General features: G+C 26.8%; 1 protein-coding gene across 3 annotated transcripts in view; it reads left to right on the plus strand.

The window, feature by feature from the left end:
• The window catches only part of LOC128665396 (P2Y purinoceptor 1), a 174,615-nt gene extending 155,108 nt beyond the window's left edge, over positions 1-19,507 (plus strand). For all 3 annotated transcript variants that reach the window (XM_053719928.1, XM_053719934.1, XM_053719926.1), the window contains 2 exons: positions 5,041-6,518; positions 19,377-19,507. In XM_053719928.1, coding sequence (XP_053575903.1) covers positions 5,490-6,518; positions 19,377-19,406 — 1,059 coding nt within the window. In that variant the 5' untranslated portion in view covers positions 5,041-5,489 and the 3' untranslated portion in view covers positions 19,407-19,507. The remainder of the gene's footprint in view (positions 1-5,040; positions 6,519-19,376) is intronic.
• The last annotated feature ends 437 nt before the right edge of the window (positions 19,508-19,944 follow it).

Here is a 19,944-nt window from a genome sequence, read left to right on the forward strand (position 1 = left end):
AGGTCCTTTACGTTAAATATAGACAATAAATGCTTTCTAAGTCAAAGTACCTTTCTGGAATAACACACACACTAGGAGCATGTTAAACAGAGCTACATCGTATATATATTTATCCACTGAACAGTCTTTGAGATACCTCTAGATTTTTTGTAAAGGATATGGGTAAGATTGTTTTGTGCTAACTTCTGTTACAACCTAAGCAAGCGGTAGATATCAGTAATAGTACACTAAGTCTAAAAACAGTTTTAACAGACCATTGACAGATAGTTGCATATTAGTTTAAGAATATAAACATCTGTTTATTATATTCCCCACTAGTGGCAGGTTAATTCTCCTATAAAATCTCAGACACACGTAAAACAATGTTATGCTTTTTCCTTTTTTCCATATTTCATATCTGTTGCCTATAATGTTTTGACTAAGTATAACGTTTTATTTTACATTATCCTTTACTAAAGATATTACTTGATGCTCTGAAGCCTAAACAGACTTGAAATAGAAAGCTGTAGATCAGCACATATAGGACTGCCATACATAAGCATTCACTATATCGGCTTCCTATTGGTTATACAGCTGTCAAAATTAGTAAACAGTCTAAACACGATCACTGAAAAGAAAGCCGAGAGCAGATGCAATGTCACATCCAATAAGAAGTGAAGAAGAACGGCGATAGTAAATGCCAATAATGAAAGTATAATACGACCTCAGAGTGAATTGGGCACGATCTCAGAGTTAATTGGGCATTAACTAAACAGGTTTTGAATACATCACGGTATACCCCCATTATCTGAATTCCAAATCATCACAGAGGTGATGTCACATCCAATCAGAATCGTGAATAACCTACAGGAAGCAAATAATAGCTGATTACGCTGGAGACTTGAAGCACAGCAACCGATAGAGAAAAAAATGGTATAGATAGTGAAAATGATCTTATATATCTATAAAAACAGAATTTGCCCTGAAAAATTGTATATGTAAATTATATTTGTGAGTTAAAACGTCACTTGCGGTTTTTATCTGGTGCCCAAACATTGTAACCAAGTCATTAAGGGAGCAGTATATAAGGCCACCTGTTGCACACAGTTTTCAGTCTTGAGAAAGGCCTGTATAGAGAGGCCAAAACGCGTTGACTTTGAACTGGTAAGCATATTTTCTAAATTTATTGATTTCTAGAAGCAATTTGCACTATTGTGCTTTATCTCACAGGAGAATCTAATAGGATTTTCACAGACTTTTGGGACACTGAAGACACCACAAGGATTGACATCACCAGGATTATAAGTTTGACTGTATTAATTTATGTTTTGATTTTTATTTTATATTTATTTGTATTTTCTATTTTTTATTCATATTTTTATTTTTATTTGTATTTCATTTTTTATTTGTATTCCATTTTGAATTGTCACTTTTAACATTTTGTCTGGGTACTATTCAAAAATTGTTTTTTTATATATTTTTCATATATTTTTTGTGTACACTCCTTTTCAGCAACACTGATGTCACAACATCTATAAGTTATTTTTCCAGGATTTTTAAGCACTACACTAGACTTTGAACACTTTCATTTTGGACACTTTTATATATTTTGGACACTACATCACTTTCTATGAGCAGTTTATGAAGGCCACATGAGTTTGATGCTGGTACTTAGGAGTTATTCGCTTTGATATTATAATTGACCATCAGACAGTTTTTCTAGATGTGATTTTATGTTCTATATATTTGAAATTACATACTTTTTATGTGCATGGATCCATGTTTTTATATTGAATGCTATTTATATTTATTGCTGTAATAAAAGACTGTATTTTAATATAATACACACATAGTAATTTGAATTCACTCCCTGAAGACCTTCAGTACCTTAGCCTTCCCTTGTTGGGCACTCTGAACATCTTTGTCTATTTATTATCCCCACACTGGTAAGCTAGGTACCATTTTTTCAGAGCTATAGGTAATATTCCATTTGGCGCTAGGTAACCCGTACAACTATTCACTGCCTAGAATGTGCCACTGCTGATAAAACAATTCCATTGCGCACAAGGCTGGGTGACACTACCAAAATATTGCAGGTACCACTGACTGACAATGCAGTGGCTGATAGAACTGCAGTCAGGGCTAACGTTAGGCTGAGGAGGTTTGGCTACTAAATTACTTACAGTGCAGGGTACACTGCAGGCTGCAAGGTGAGACTGGCATGAATGCACAGATATCCAGCATGTGCAGGTAGTGCGGGTTTAATTAATATTTTGCGGTACACAGAAGACAGAATTGAGTAACTAATAAGTTATATTTAGGCACAAAGTGTGAGACCATGGATTATATGTGCATGCTCTATTTCCTTCCTAAGACCATGCAAAAGTCTTCGGGGATAACGGTGCACATGCGTGATTTGACTGTGCATGTGTTGGGGATCATGCTTGCATAATTTCCATATGTAAATTACTGATTATTGCTTGTACTATCAGACTGCATGTTGGACAGTCCCTTTATGTGAGCTGTCGTTAATTATGATATTTTAGAAATAAAAAAAACAATATTTTATTTTACTTAGAAGCTTCATTTTTAACCCCTTAACAACCAAGGACGTGCAGGGTACATCCTACAATAACTGCTAGTTAATGACCAAGGATGTACCCTGCACATCCTCAGTGTTTTCAAGTGCTGGAAGCGATCATAATTGTTTCCAGACGCTTTCAGGGTATTGCAGTGATGACTCGATATTGAGGCATCCTGCAATACCCTTTACCCACCGATGCAGAGAGAGCCATGGCGGTGACAAGTGTGGGGTGGGGGTGGCAAGAGAGCTATTTGAGAGCGGTCAGGGAGGGATAAGGGGGTGGGATGTGTCAGGTGGGAGACTGATTTCTACACCAAAGCTAAAATTAACCCTACAAGCTACCTAATTAACCCCTTTAATGCTGGGCATAATACAAGTGTGGTGCGCAACAGCATTTAGCGGCCTACTAATTACCTTAATGTAATGCCAAAGCCATAAATGTCTGTTATTTCTGAACAAAGGGTATCCCAGAGAAGCATTTATATCCATTTGTGCCACAATTGCACAAGCTGTTTGTAAATAATTTCAGTGAGAAACCTAAAGTTTGTGAAAAAGTTAACATTTTTTTTTATTTCATCACATTTGGCTGTGAAATGGCATGAAATATACCAAAATGGGCCTAGATCAATACTTTGGGTTGTCTACTAAAAAAATATATACATGTGAAGGGTTATTCAGGGATTCCTGACAGATATCAATGTAACAATGTAACTATCGCTAATTGTGAAAAAAAAAATGGTTTGGAAATAGCAAAGTGCTACTTGTACTTATTGCCCTATAACTTGCAAAAAAAACAAACAACATGTAAACATTGGGTATTTCTAAACTCAGGACAAAATTTAGAAACCATTTAGCATGGGTGTTTTTTGGTGGTTGTAGATGTGTAACAGATTTTGTGGGTCAAAATTAGAAAAAGTGTATGTTTTTCCATATAAATAAATAAGCAAATCTTATCAGCGAGAAGGCTGATGGTAAGAAAAATACAACCACTTAACATTTATTAAAATACATTTTAAAAATTGGGCTCCTGAGCCTGCTTACCCAATGTTTTTAACAAAGGATACAAAAAGAACAAATTAAATGTAATAAAAGAAATAAAGTAAAAACATTTTTCGTAACTTGTACACTCTGGGCCCCATGTATTAAAAGGCGTGCAGACAGCTATCTAAATCAAGAAAAAAAAATGGTGGGTTTTATGTTCCATTAAATGCGCCTTTGGGCAGAGACAGTCAGTCATAATTTACTGTTTGTGCTCTGAAATCTAATAATAAAATACTTGGAAAAGACTTTTAAAATCCTCAAAATTATATCTTTAACCAATCCTGTTTAAATTATGCTGTAACATGTACCATGTAATTACAAATAACTTAAAGGGACATAAAACCCACATGATTTTCTTTCGTGATTCATATAGTGCTTGTGATTTTAAACAATTTTCTAATTTACTTCTATGATCTAATTTGTTTTGTTCTTTTGTTCTCTTGGCATCCTTTGCTGAAAATGATACCTAAGTAAGCTCAGGAGCTGCTGATTGGTGGCTGCACATATTTGCCTCATGTTATTGGCTCTCCAATGTGTTCAAGTAGCTCCCAGTAGTGCATTGCTGCTTCTTAAACAAAAAATACCAAGAGAATTAAGCAAATTAGAAAATAGAAGAAAATTGAAAGGTTGTGTAAAAATTGTATTCGCTATCTAAATCATTTAACAAATAATGTGGTTTCATGTTCCTTTAAGGAGATTCTATGAATATGTTTTCTTCAAGGAATTTGTTTTACCAAAAACAAAAACATTTTGTCATACAAATAAAATTACCATATAGAGCATAAAAAATCTAAATAGAAAATGATCTGAGACGTGTATTTTTATTCATCATACCATATGTGTACATAACTGATTAATCACCTGCCCCTTTTATAAAAAACAATAATTAGATCCACTATCATGCACATTTCCACAGATTATGTTCAGAAATACACACCCTTTTATTACATTACACAGGCACATTCCAGCCATTTGTGAAAACTGGATAATTGCCTTTCGGTTTTGAATGGAAGACTTTTTGCTTTACATTTGTATTACAAAGCTGTTACTTTTCTGTGCTTTTACTAATTTTAAACAGCGTGTCTGCTCTGACTGCTGTGGCTAATGTGGTATACACCTCTGGCTCTCTAAGCAGACATGCTGTTTAATCAGCTAAAGATAGGAGGATCGCGTGCCCATGTGAAGTAAAAGCTCTCAAGGAAATAGTGATAGTTTTTGTGGAAGCAATTTTGATAATAGTGTAATTCAAAAATACTTTTATTTCAAACTGGTTAACTATTGTGCATGTGAATTTGGACAGAATTTCTCTTTTAAATTGCACTTTTTCTCTTATAGCAATTTAATGATGTGGTTAGACATTATTCAGAAAACTGAGTATGTAAAAGTATTTCTAGTTGCTAACATGTTTGTGTTCAAATCATTTTATCACTTTGCAGAGCTGGAACTCAGCCAGATGTAAAGAGAACAAACTGGAGAGTGATTTGCAAAGCGTTGCCTGCTGATTACTACTATCAAGTATGGCATGGGGTGGAGCAACTATTTTACTTGCACTTTGCAACAGTTTTATTTAGAAAACATTGCTGGTTTCTCCAGAAGCTTGCACAGCTGAGAATACTTGCGTTTCACTCATTCAATTAAATAAATAATAACCATGTGAATCTGATAGCCACCATCAAAGAGCAAGTTTGGAATCAAAATCCATTAAGATATTTTAAGCTATATATATATTATTTTTTTTCTGAAGATGCTATTTATTGTTATGGGGCAGCCAGATGTCTGCAAACAACAAGAACAACTGCATAGAGACACAATCAGTACAAAAAAGGATGTATTAGATACACTAACAACTTGCCTTTAATAAGTCTGCTCAGATATACCAGGCACAATGGAAGAAGAAACTGCTATTCTTACACATGGAAATGGCAGTGTTAAATGTGAAGTAAACTTTGAGTTTACATTTTATTTTTTATCTTCTGTTTATCTTCTGGTCTTCATAATTGGATTAATTGCCAATGTATTTGGATTATGGAATTTGTGCTTGAACTGGAAGAACTGGAGTTCTCTAAATGTGTTTGTGCTGAATCTTGGAATTGCTGACCTGCTCTATGTGATTACACTGCCATTTTTTGTGTCATATTACCACAGAGAAGAAACATGGATGTTTGGTTTTGGATTCTGTCGGCTTACTCGCTGCGTCTTTCACATAAATATGTACGCAAGCATTAGCTTTCTCACCTGTATAAGTGTCCAGCGTTACCTGGGCATTGTGCACCCAATGAAAATGATGGGACGTTTCCGTAATTTACGCTACTCTTTTATAATTAGCTTCCTTGTCTGGATATGGGTGCTACTGCAGGTATTGCCAAATCTCCTGTTTATGAACACTGATAGAAACGCCACACATTGTCATGACTCTACTGGGAATGAAAATCTAGAAATCTACAAACTTTACACAATCATTATAACTATTTCTGGCTTCTTTATTCCATTTCTCATCATTGTGGTGTGCTATACACGTGTCCTTGCCGTACTCAAAAGAAATAATAACGTGGATTCCAGCTTGATACAAAGAAGCATGAGACTTGTTTGCATTATTATGATATTGTTTTTTGTTTGTTTTTGCCCTTTTTATGTTCTTCGGAATGTCAATTTGCTTTCCAGAAGTTGGCAGCTACAAGGAACTTGCACTCAGACCTTAAAGAGCCTATACATTTCTTATCAGGTTACCCGAGGTTTGGCAAGTCTGAACAGTGCCATTAACCCTTTGGTTTACTTAGTGACAAATGAAAACTTTGTATCTAAATTCAGAACCATGAGGAGGAAATCCTTGCATACTCTAGCGTCACTGAAGAAATTTACAACTCGTGGGGACAGCAGACAACAGAGTATAAGTGTGAGCAAAGATCAGGAAGAGGTATCTGAAGTCCTTTTGCTAAATATTATTCAAATATAATGTATACGATTACCTTTTGATCACCTGTCAGTGCAACACGTGGCGAAATAGACCAGACTTGTAACAGTAAAGTGATTAATAGCACTAGCAGCTTATTTCTAATAATGATTTCCAGTATTACATACATACCTCTTTTATAAACCTAGGGGCCAATCCCAATCTTAAAGAAACATTTACATAATGTTTTTATTCAGAAAACCACCATTAAAGGGAGAAGAAACCCAACATTTTTCTTTCATGGTTCAGATACAGAAAACAATTTTAAACAACTTTCCAATTTACTTCTGTTATCTAATTTGCTCCATTTTCTTGGTATTCTTTGTTGAAGAAAAAAACAATGAACGTGGGTGAGCCAATAAATGAGGCATCTATTTGCAGCCACCAATCAGCAGTCCCTGAGCCTCCCTAGGTATCCTTTTCAATAAAGGATGAACAAATTGAAACAAAATAGTTAATAGAACTTATTTGGAAAGTTGCTTAAAATTGCACGCCCTCTCAGAATTATGAATTATGTTCCTTAAAAGTCTATTGATATTTTTGTAGATAAACCATATGAAATGTTTTTCTAAAAGATTGTGATCCTAGATTATTAATCCTGGAATTTTTATTTGACTTGTTACCTGTACAAGAGGGTATTTTAAAATGCATTTTTTTTTCAATATCAGTGTTTACTTTTTAAAAAATAAAAAAAAAATTGAATAAAAAGTATTTTTTCGTCTTTCTATATTTATAAGTCTGTCCCTGTCCACTAATAAAGCTGTAAAAGTTGTCACTATCAACAAAAGAAAAGAGTTTTTTAGTACAGTGCACAAGCATTCACAAGGATGCACACACATACTTCCTGCAATATGTGCTTTAAACTGCTTATGTGTAGGCTTTTTAGGATAAAAATAGTTCACATGATCATTTATATGCATGAGAGAAGGTAATTGGTTGCTTGGAATTATAGAGCAAAAAATAAAGTGACCACAATAAAGGGGCATTAAACACTTGGGGCCAGATTACAAGTGGAGAGCTAAATATCTCTTTGATGAAAGCAATATTTGCACTCCCCTGTGTAATACCAGTGCACGATAATGTGTTCTGGTATTACACATTTTCACAAGAGCAAAGGGGTTAAGTAGTGCAGCGATGGCAGCAAATATAAATATATATGTGTATGCTGATATACATATATATTTATGTGTTACTATGTGCATATACATATATATTTATGTGTTACTATGTGCATATACATATATATTTATGTGTTAATATGTGCATATACATATATATTTATGTGTTAATATGTGCATATACATATATATTTATGTGTTACTATGTGTATATACATATATATTTATGTGTTACTATGTGCATATACATATATATTTATGTGTTAATATGTGTATATACATATATATTTATGTGTTACTATGTGCATATACATATATATTTATGTGTTAATATGTGCATATACATATATATTTATGTGTTACTATGTGTATATACATATATATTTATGTGTTACTATGTGTATATACATATATATTTATGTGTTACTATGTGCATATACATATATATTTATGTGTTACTATGTGTATATACATATATATTTATGTGTTACTATGTGTATATACATATATATTTATGTGTTAATATGTGCATATACATATATATTTATGTGTTACTATGTGTATATACATATATATTTATGTGTTACTATGTGTATATACATATATATTTATGTGTTACTATGTGTATATACATATATATTTATGTGTTACTATGTGTATATACATATATATTTATGTGTTACTATGTGTATATACATATATATTTATGTGTTACTATGTGCATATACATATATATTTATGTGTTACTATGTGTATATACATATATATTTATGTGTTACTATGTGCATATACATATATATTTATGTGTTACTATGTGCATATACATATATATTTATGTGTTACTATGTGCATATACATATATATTTATGTGTTACTATGTGTATATACATATATATTTATGTGTTACTATGTGCATATACATATATATTTATGTGTTAATATGTGCATATACATATATATTTATGTGTTAATATGTGTATATACATATATATTTATGTGTTACTATGTGCATATACATATATATTTATGTGTTAATATGTGCATATACATATATATTTATGTGTTACTATGTGTATATACATATATATTTATGTGTTACTATGTGTATATACATATATATTTATGTGTTACTATGTGCATATACATATATATTTATGTGTTACTATGTGTATATACATATATATTTATGTGTTACTATGTGTATATACATATATATTTATGTGTTAATATGTGCATATACATATATATTTATGTGTTACTATGTGTATATACATATATATTTATGTGTTACTATGTGTATATACATATATATTTATGTGTTACTATGTGTATATACATATATATTTATGTGTTACTATGTGTATATACATATATATTTATGTGTTACTATGTGCATATACATATATATTTATGTGTTACTATGTGTATATACATATATATTTATGTGTTACTATGTGTATATACATATATATTTATGTGTTAATATGTGCATATACATATATGTTTATGTGTTAATATGTGCATATACATATATATTTATGTGTTACTATGTGCATATACATATATATTTATGTGTTAATATGTGCATATACATATATATTTATGTGTTACTATGTGTATATACATATATATTTATGTGTTACTATGTGTATATACATATATATTTATGTGTTACTATGTGTATATACATATATATTTATGTGTTAATATGTGCATATACATATATATTTATGTGTTAATATGTGCATATACATATATATTTATGTGTTACTATGCGTATATACATATATATTTATGTGTTACTATGTGTATATACATATATATTTATGTGTTACTATGTGCATATACATATATATTTATGTGTTAATATGTGCATATACATATATATTTATGTGTTACTATGTGTATATACATATATATTTATGTGTCAATATGTGCATATACATATATGTTTATGTGTTAATATGTGCATATACATATATATTTATGTGTCAATATGTGCATATACATATATGTTTATGTGTCAATATGTGCATATACATATATGTTTATGTGTTAATATGTGTATATATATACATATATATTTATGTGTTACTATGTGCATATATATACATATATGTTTATGTGTCAATATGTGCATATACATATATGTTTATGTGTTAATATGTGCATATACATATATATTTATGTGTTACTATGTGCATATACATATATATTTATGTGTTACTATGTGTATATACATATATATTTATGTGTTACTATGTGCATATACATATATATTTATGTGTTACTATGTGCATATACATATATATTTATGTGTTAATATGTGTATATACATATATATTTATGTGTTACTATGTGCATATACATATATATTTATGTGTCAATATGTGCATATACATATATGTTTATGTGTTAATATGTGCATATACATATATATTTATGTGTTACTATGTGCATATACATATATATTTATGTGTTACTATGTGTATATACATATATATTTATGTGTTACTATGTGCATATACATATATATTTATGTGTTAATATGTATATATACATATATATTTATGTGTTAATATGTATATATACATATATGTTTATGTGTTACTATGTGCATATACATATATATTTATGTGTTACTATGTGTATATACATATATATTTATGTGTTACTATGTGTATATACATATATATTTATGTGTTACTATGTGTATATACATATATATTTATGTGTTACTATGTGTATATACATATATATTTATGTGTTAATATGTGCATATACATATATATTTATGTGTTACTATGTGTATATACATATATATTTATGTGTTACTATGTGTATATACATATATATTTATGTGTTACTATGTGTATATACATATATATTTATGTGTTAATATGTGCATATACATATATATTTATGTGTTAATATGTGCATATACATATATATTTATGTGTTACTATGTGCATATACATATATATTTATGTGTTAATATGTGCATATACATATATATTTATGTGTTACTATGTGCATATACATATATATTTATGTGTTAATATGTGCATATACATATATATTTATGTGTTAATATGTGTATATACATATATATTTATGTGTTACTATGTGCATATACATATATATTTATGTGTTAATATGTGCATATACATATATATTTATGTGTTACTATGTGTATATACATATATATTTATGTGTTACTATGTGTATATACATATATATTTATGTGTTACTATGTGCATATACATATATATTTATGTGTTACTATGTGTATATACATATATATTTATGTGTTACTATGTGTATATACATATATATTTATGTGTTAATATGTGCATATACATATATATTTATGTGTTACTATGTGTATATACATATATATTTATGTGTTACTATGTGTATATACATATATATTTATGTGTTACTATGTGTATATACATATATATTTATGTGTTACTATGTGTATATACATATATATTTATGTGTTACTATGTGCATATACATATATATTTATGTGTTACTATGTGTATATACATATATATTTATGTGTTACTATGTGCATATACATATATATTTATGTGTTAATATGTGCATATACATATATATTTATGTGTTACTATGTGCATATACATATATATTTATGTGTTAATATGTGCATATACATATATATTTATGTGTTAATATGTGCATATACATATATATTTATGTGTTACTATGTGCATATACATATATATTTATGTGTTACTATGTGTATATACATATATATTTATGTGTTACTATGTGCATATACATATATATTTATGTGTTAATATGTGCATATACATATATATTTATGTGTTAATATGTGTATATACATATATATTTATGTGTTACTATGTGCATATACATATATATTTATGTGTTACTATGTGCATATACATATATATTTATGTGTTACTATGTGTATATACATATATATTTATGTGTTACTATGTGTATATACATATATATTTATGTGTTACTATGTGCATATACATATATATTTATGTGTTACTATGTGTATATACATATATATTTATGTGTTACTATGTGTATATACATATATATTTATGTGTTAATATGTGCATATACATATATATTTATGTGTTACTATGTGTATATACATATATATTTATGTGTTACTATGTGTATATACATATATATTTATGTGTTACTATGTGTATATACATATATATTTATGTGTTACTATGTGTATATACATATATATTTATGTGTTACTATGTGCATATACATATATATTTATGTGTTACTATGTGTATATACATATATATTTATGTGTTACTATGTGTATATACATATATATTTATGTGTTAATATGTGCATATACATATATGTTTATGTGTTAATATGTGCATATACATATATATTTATGTGTTACTATGTGCATATACATATATATTTATGTGTTAATATGTGCATATACATATATATTTATGTGTTACTATGTGTATATACATATATATTTATGTGTTACTATGTGTATATACATATATATTTATGTGTTACTATGTGTATATACATATATATTTATGTGTTACTATGTGCATATACATATATATTTATGTGTTAATATGTGCATATACATATATATTTATGTGTTACTATGTGTATATACATATATATTTATGTGTTACTATGTGTATATACATATATATTTATGTGTTACTATGTGCATATACATATATATTTATGTGTTAATATGTGCATATACATATATATTTATGTGTTACTATGTGTATATACATATATATTTATGTGTCAATATGTGCATATACATATATGTTTATGTGTTAATATGTGCATATACATATATATTTATGTGTCAATATGTGCATATACATATATGTTTATGTGTCAATATGTGCATATACATATATGTTTATGTGTTAATATGTGTATATATATACATATATATTTATGTGTTACTATGTGCATATATATACATATATGTTTATGTGTCAATATGTGCATATACATATATGTTTATGTGTTAATATGTGCATATACATATATATTTATGTGTTACTATGTGCATATACATATATATTTATGTGTTACTATGTGTATATACATATATATTTATGTGTTACTATGTGCATATACATATATATTTATGTGTTACTATGTGCATATACATATATATTTATGTGTTAATATGTGTATATACATATATATTTATGTGTTACTATGTGCATATACATATATATTTATGTGTCAATATGTGCATATACATATATGTTTATGTGTTAATATGTGCATATACATATATATTTATGTGTTACTATGTGCATATACATATATATTTATGTGTTACTATGTGTATATACATATATATTTATGTGTTACTATGTGCATATACATATATATTTATGTGTTAATATGTATATATACATATATATTTATGTGTTAATATGTATATATACATATATGTTTATGTGTTACTATGTGCATATACATATATATTTATGTGTTACTATGTGTATATACATATATATTTATGTGTTACTATGTGTATATACATATATATTTATGTGTTACTATGTGTATATACATATATATTTATGTGTTACTATGTGCATATACATATATATTTATGTGTTAATATGTGCATATACATATATATTTATGTGTTACTATGTGTATATACATATATATTTATGTGTTACTATGTGTATATACATATATATTTATGTGTTACTATGTGTATATACATATATATTTATGTGTTAATATGTGCATATACATATATATTTATGTGTTAATATGTGCATATACATATATATTTATGTGTTACTATGTGCATATACATATATATTTATGTGTTAATATGTGCATATACATATATATTTATGTGTTACTATGTGCATATACATATATATTTATGTGTTAATATGTGCATATACATATATATTTATGTGTTAATATGTGTATATACATATATATTTATGTGTTACTATGTGCATATACATATATATTTATGTGTTAATATGTGCATATACATATATATTTATGTGTTACTATGTGTATATACATATATATTTATGTGTTACTATGTGTATATACATATATATTTATGTGTTACTATGTGCATATACATATATATTTATGTGTTACTATGTGTATATACATATATATTTATGTGTTACTATGTGTATATACATATATATTTATGTGTTAATATGTGCATATACATATATATTTATGTGTTACTATGTGTATATACATATATATTTATGTGTTACTATGTGTATATACATATATATTTATGTGTTACTATGTGTATATACATATATATTTATGTGTTACTATGTGTATATACATATATATTTATGTGTTACTATGTGCATATACATATATATTTATGTGTTACTATGTGTATATACATATATATTTATGTGTTACTATGTGCATATACATATATATTTATGTGTTAATATGTGCATATACATATATATTTATGTGTTAATATGTGTATATACATATATATTTATGTGTTACTATGTGCATATACATATATATTTATGTGTTAATATGTGCATATACATATATATTTATGTGTTACTATGTGTATATACATATATATTTATGTGTTACTATGTGTATATACATATATATTTATGTGTTACTATGTGCATATACATATATATTTATGTGTTACTATGTGCATATACATATATATTTATGTGTTACTATGTGTATATACATATATATTTATGTGTTAATATGTGCATATACATATATATTTATGTGTTACTATGTGTATATACATATATATTTATGTGTTACTATGTGTATATACATATATATTTATGTGTTACTATGTGTATATACATATATATTTATGTGTTACTATGTGTATATACATATATATTTATGTGTTACTATGTGCATATACATATATATTTATGTGTTACTATGTGTATATACATATATATTTATGTGTTACTATGTGTATATACATATATATTTATGTGTTAATATGTGCATATACATATATGTTTATGTGTTAATATGTGCATATACATATATATTTATGTGTTACTATGTGCATATACATATATATTTATGTGTTAATATGTGCATATACATATATATTTATGTGTTACTATGTGTATATACATATATATTTATGTGTTACTATGTGTATATACATATATATTTATGTGTTACTATGTGTATATACATATATATTTATGTGTTACTATGTGCATATACATATATATTTATGTGTTAATATGTGCATATACATATATATTTATGTGTTACTATGTGTATATACATATATATTTATGTGTTACTATGTGTATATACATATATATTTATGTGTTACTATGTGCATATACATATATATTTATGTGTTAATATGTGCATATACATATATATTTATGTGTTACTATGTGTATATACATATATATTTATGTGTCAATATGTGCATATACATATATGTTTATGTGTTAATATGTGCATATACATATATATTTATGTGTCAATATGTGCATATACATATATGTTTATGTGTCAATATGTGCATATACATATATGTTTATGTGTTAATATGTGTATATATATACATATATATTTATGTGTTACTATGTGCATATATATACATATATGTTTATGTGTCAATATGTGCATATACATATATGTTTATGTGTTAATATGTGCATATACATATATATTTATGTGTTACTATGTGCATATACATATATATTTATGTGTTACTATGTGTATATACATATATATTTATGTGTTACTATGTGCATATACATATATATTTATGTGTTACTATGTGCATATACATATATATTTATGTGTTAATATGTGTATATACATATATATTTATGTGTTACTATGTGCATATACATATATATTTATGTGTCAATATGTGCATATACATATATGTTTATGTGTTAATATGTGCATATACATATATATTTATGTGTTACTATGTGCATATACATATATATTTATGTGTTACTATGTGTATATACATATATATTTATGTGTTACTATGTGCATATACATATATATTTATGTGTTAATATGTATATATACATATATATTTATGTGTTAATATGTATATATACATATATGTTTATGTGTTACTATGTGCATATACATATATATTTATGTGTTACTATGTGTATATACATATATATTTATGTGTTACTATGTGTATATACATATATATTTATGTGTTACTATGTGTATATACATATATATTTATGTGTTACTATGTGTATATACATATATATTTATGTGTTAATATGTGCATATACATATATATTTATGTGTTACTATGTGTATATACATATATATTTATGTGTTACTATGTGTATATACATATATATTTATGTGTTACTATGTGTATATACATATATATTTATGTGTTAATATGTGCATATACATATATATTTATGTGTTAATATGTGCATATACATATATATTTATGTGTTAATATGTGCATATACATATATATTTATGTGTTACTATGTGCATATACATATATATTTATGTGTTAATATGTGCATATACATATATATTTATGTGTTAATATGTGTATATACATATATATTTATGTGTTACTATGTGCATATACATATATATTTATGTGTTAATATGTGCATATACATATATATTTATGTGTTACTATGTGTATATACATATATATTTATGTGTTACTATGTGTATATACATATATATTTATGTGTTACTATGTGCATATACATATATATTTATGTGTTACTATGTGTATATACATATATATTTATGTGTTACTATGTGTATATACATATATATTTATGTGTTAATATGTGCATATACATATATATTTATGTGTTACTATGTGTATATACATATATATTTATGTGTTACTATGTGTATATACATATATATTTATGTGTTACTATGTGTATATACATATATATTTATGTGTTACTATGTGTATATACATATATATTTATGTGTTACTATGTGCATATACATATATATTTATGTGTTACTATGTGTATATACATATATATTTATGTGTTACTATGTGTATATACATATATATTTATGTGTTAATATGTGCATATACATATATGTTTATGTGTTAATATGTGCATATACATATATATTTATGTGTTACTATGTGCATATACATATATGTTTATGTGTTAATATGTGTATATATATACATATATATTTATGTGTTACTATGTGCATATATATACATATATGTTTATGTGTCAATATGTGCATATACATATATGTTTATGTGTTAATATGTGCATATACATATATATTTATGTGTTACTATGTGCATATACATATATATTTATGTGTTACTATGTGTATATACATATATATTTATGTGTTACTATGTGCATATACATATATATTTATGTGTTACTATGTGCATATACATATATATTTATGTGTTAATATGTGTATATACATATATATTTATGTGTTACTATGTGCATATACATATATATTTATGTGTCAATATGTGCATATACATATATGTTTATGTGTTAATATGTGCATATACATATATATTTATGTGTTACTATGTGCATATACATATATATTTATGTGTTACTATGTGTATATACATATATATTTATGTGTTACTATGTGCATATACATATATATTTATGTGTTAATATGTATATATACATATATATTTATGTGTTAATATGTATATATACATATATGTTTATGTGTTACTATGTGCATATACATATATATTTATGTGTTACTATGTGTATATACATATATATTTATGTGTTACTATGTGTATATACATATATATTTATGTGTTACTATGTGTATATACATATATATTTATGTGTTACTATGTGTATATACATATATATTTGTGTTAATATGTGCATATACATATATATTTATGTGTTACTATGTGTATATACATATATATTTATGTGTTACTATGTGTATATACATATATATTTATGTGTTACTATGTGTATATACATATATATTTATGTGTTAATATGTATATATACATATATATTTATGTGTTACTATGTGTATATACATATATATTTATGTGTTACTATGTGTATATACATATATGTTTATGTGTTAATATGTGCATATACATATATGCTTATGTGTTAATATGTGCATATACATATATATTTATGTGTTACTATGTGCATATATATACATATATGTTTATGTGTTAATATGTGCATATACATATATATTTATGTGTTAATATGTGCATATACATATATGTTTATGTGTTAATATGTGCATATACATATATGTTTATGTGTTAATATGTGCATATACATATATGTTTATGTGTTAATATGTGCATATACATATATGTTTATGTGTTAATATGTGCATATACATATATGTTTATGTGTTAATATGTGCATATACATATATATTTATATGTTAATATGTGCATATACATATATATTTATATGTTAATATGTGCATATACATATATATTTATATGTTAATATGTGCATATACATATATATTTATGTGTTAATATGTGCATAGTGCATATACATATATATTTATGTGTTAATATGTGCATAGTGCATATACATATATATTTATGTGTTAATTTGTGCATATACATATACATTTATGTTTTAATATGTATATATACACATATTAACACATAAATATATCTGTATATAAGCATATACATATATATTTTCTGGGAATACACAGTTCCCATAGACCGCAATGTAAAGGCACTTTTCAGGGCCATTTTTTTTCTAACACCTCACTCCCACCAACTTTAACCCCAAAATACTGCATAATGCAGTACATTTATAAAAAAATAAAGATGCTGCCATCTTTATTTTTTAATACACTACACTAGACATTATTTTGTGGCCATTTGGGGCAGATTTCTTAAATAAACTAGAGATCAGATCTCTAGTTCATTTTATAAGTGCTAATCGCTACTGCAAGCTCGCAATAACCAGCTACTTGTAATGACTAATGATTTCACGTACGCAAATGGACACTTGTAATGGCTGATTAATTATTGCGCACCCACAAACGGGCAAATTTGCCCGTTTGCGGGCGCGCAAAATTTAGAGATCCACTTGTAATCTGGCCCTTTTTGTAAAAATTGTGTTTGTTTTATGCTCCCTAGAAATGCCAAAAAACAAACTCTGTAACCTAGGTTTCTTCCAAATGTTGCAAATTGCCTAAACCAACTATTGATTGATTGTAGCATTTTTGAGGAAAACCTAAAGAATTAGCTTTTTGTCCTTTCTAGTAAGTGTGGAACAAGAACAGTTATTACAGAGAAGCAACAGCTACGGTAATCATTTAGCTCAGGTTATAATTGTATGCAATGTTGATATTGAAATATTAGACAGATTTGGTAGAAATTAATAACTCTATCTATCTATCCACTTATTTATATTAGCAATCCATTATTCAGCACTACAGTTCTAAATATGCATTTATGGCACAATAAGTAACATTTTGTATGTTTATATGGCACTATTAATAATTATACTATGTCTAAAATAATAAGTAGTGTCGATTAATATAGATCAGCACTTCCCACTTGTTTATCTTTTCATACATTATGTCATGGTTTTGATTTTAACATCATTTTAAAAATGTTTTTCTTATTTATTTTTTTTTCATTAAGGAGGATCACACAGAGGAGAGCAAAGAATGAGTGGACCAGCCCCCATTATGAAAAGACAAAGGCTGGAACTAAATCTAGGGCAAAGAAATCATGGGATCCTCTGAACCTCTTTGAACATATGATGTGCAGAAATTATGGCCTAGATTTGGAGTTTGGCGTTAGCCGTGAAAACCAGCGTTAGAGGCTCCTAACGCTGGTTTTAGGCTAACTCCGGTATTTGGAGTCACTCAAAAAAGGGTCTAACGCTCACTTTTCAGCCGCGACTTTTCCATACCGCAGATCCCCTTACGTCAATTGCGTATCCTATCTTTTCAATGGGATCTTTCTAAGTCCGGTATTTAGAGTCGTGTCTGAAGTGAGCGTTAGAATTCTAACGACAAAACTCCAGCCGCAGAAAAAAGTCAGTAGTTAAGAGCTTTCTGGGCTAACGCCGGTTCAAAAAGCTCTTAACTACTGTACTCTAAAGTACACTAACACCCATAAACTACCTATGTACCCCTAAACCGAGGTCCCCCCACATCGCTGCCACTCGATTAAATTTTTTTAACCCCTAATCTGCCGACCGCCA

The sequence above is a fragment of the Bombina bombina genome, chromosome 1 (assembly GCF_027579735.1).
Source record: "Bombina bombina isolate aBomBom1 chromosome 1, aBomBom1.pri, whole genome shotgun sequence".
Classification (NCBI taxonomy): Eukaryota; Metazoa; Chordata; class Amphibia; order Anura; family Bombinatoridae; genus Bombina; species Bombina bombina.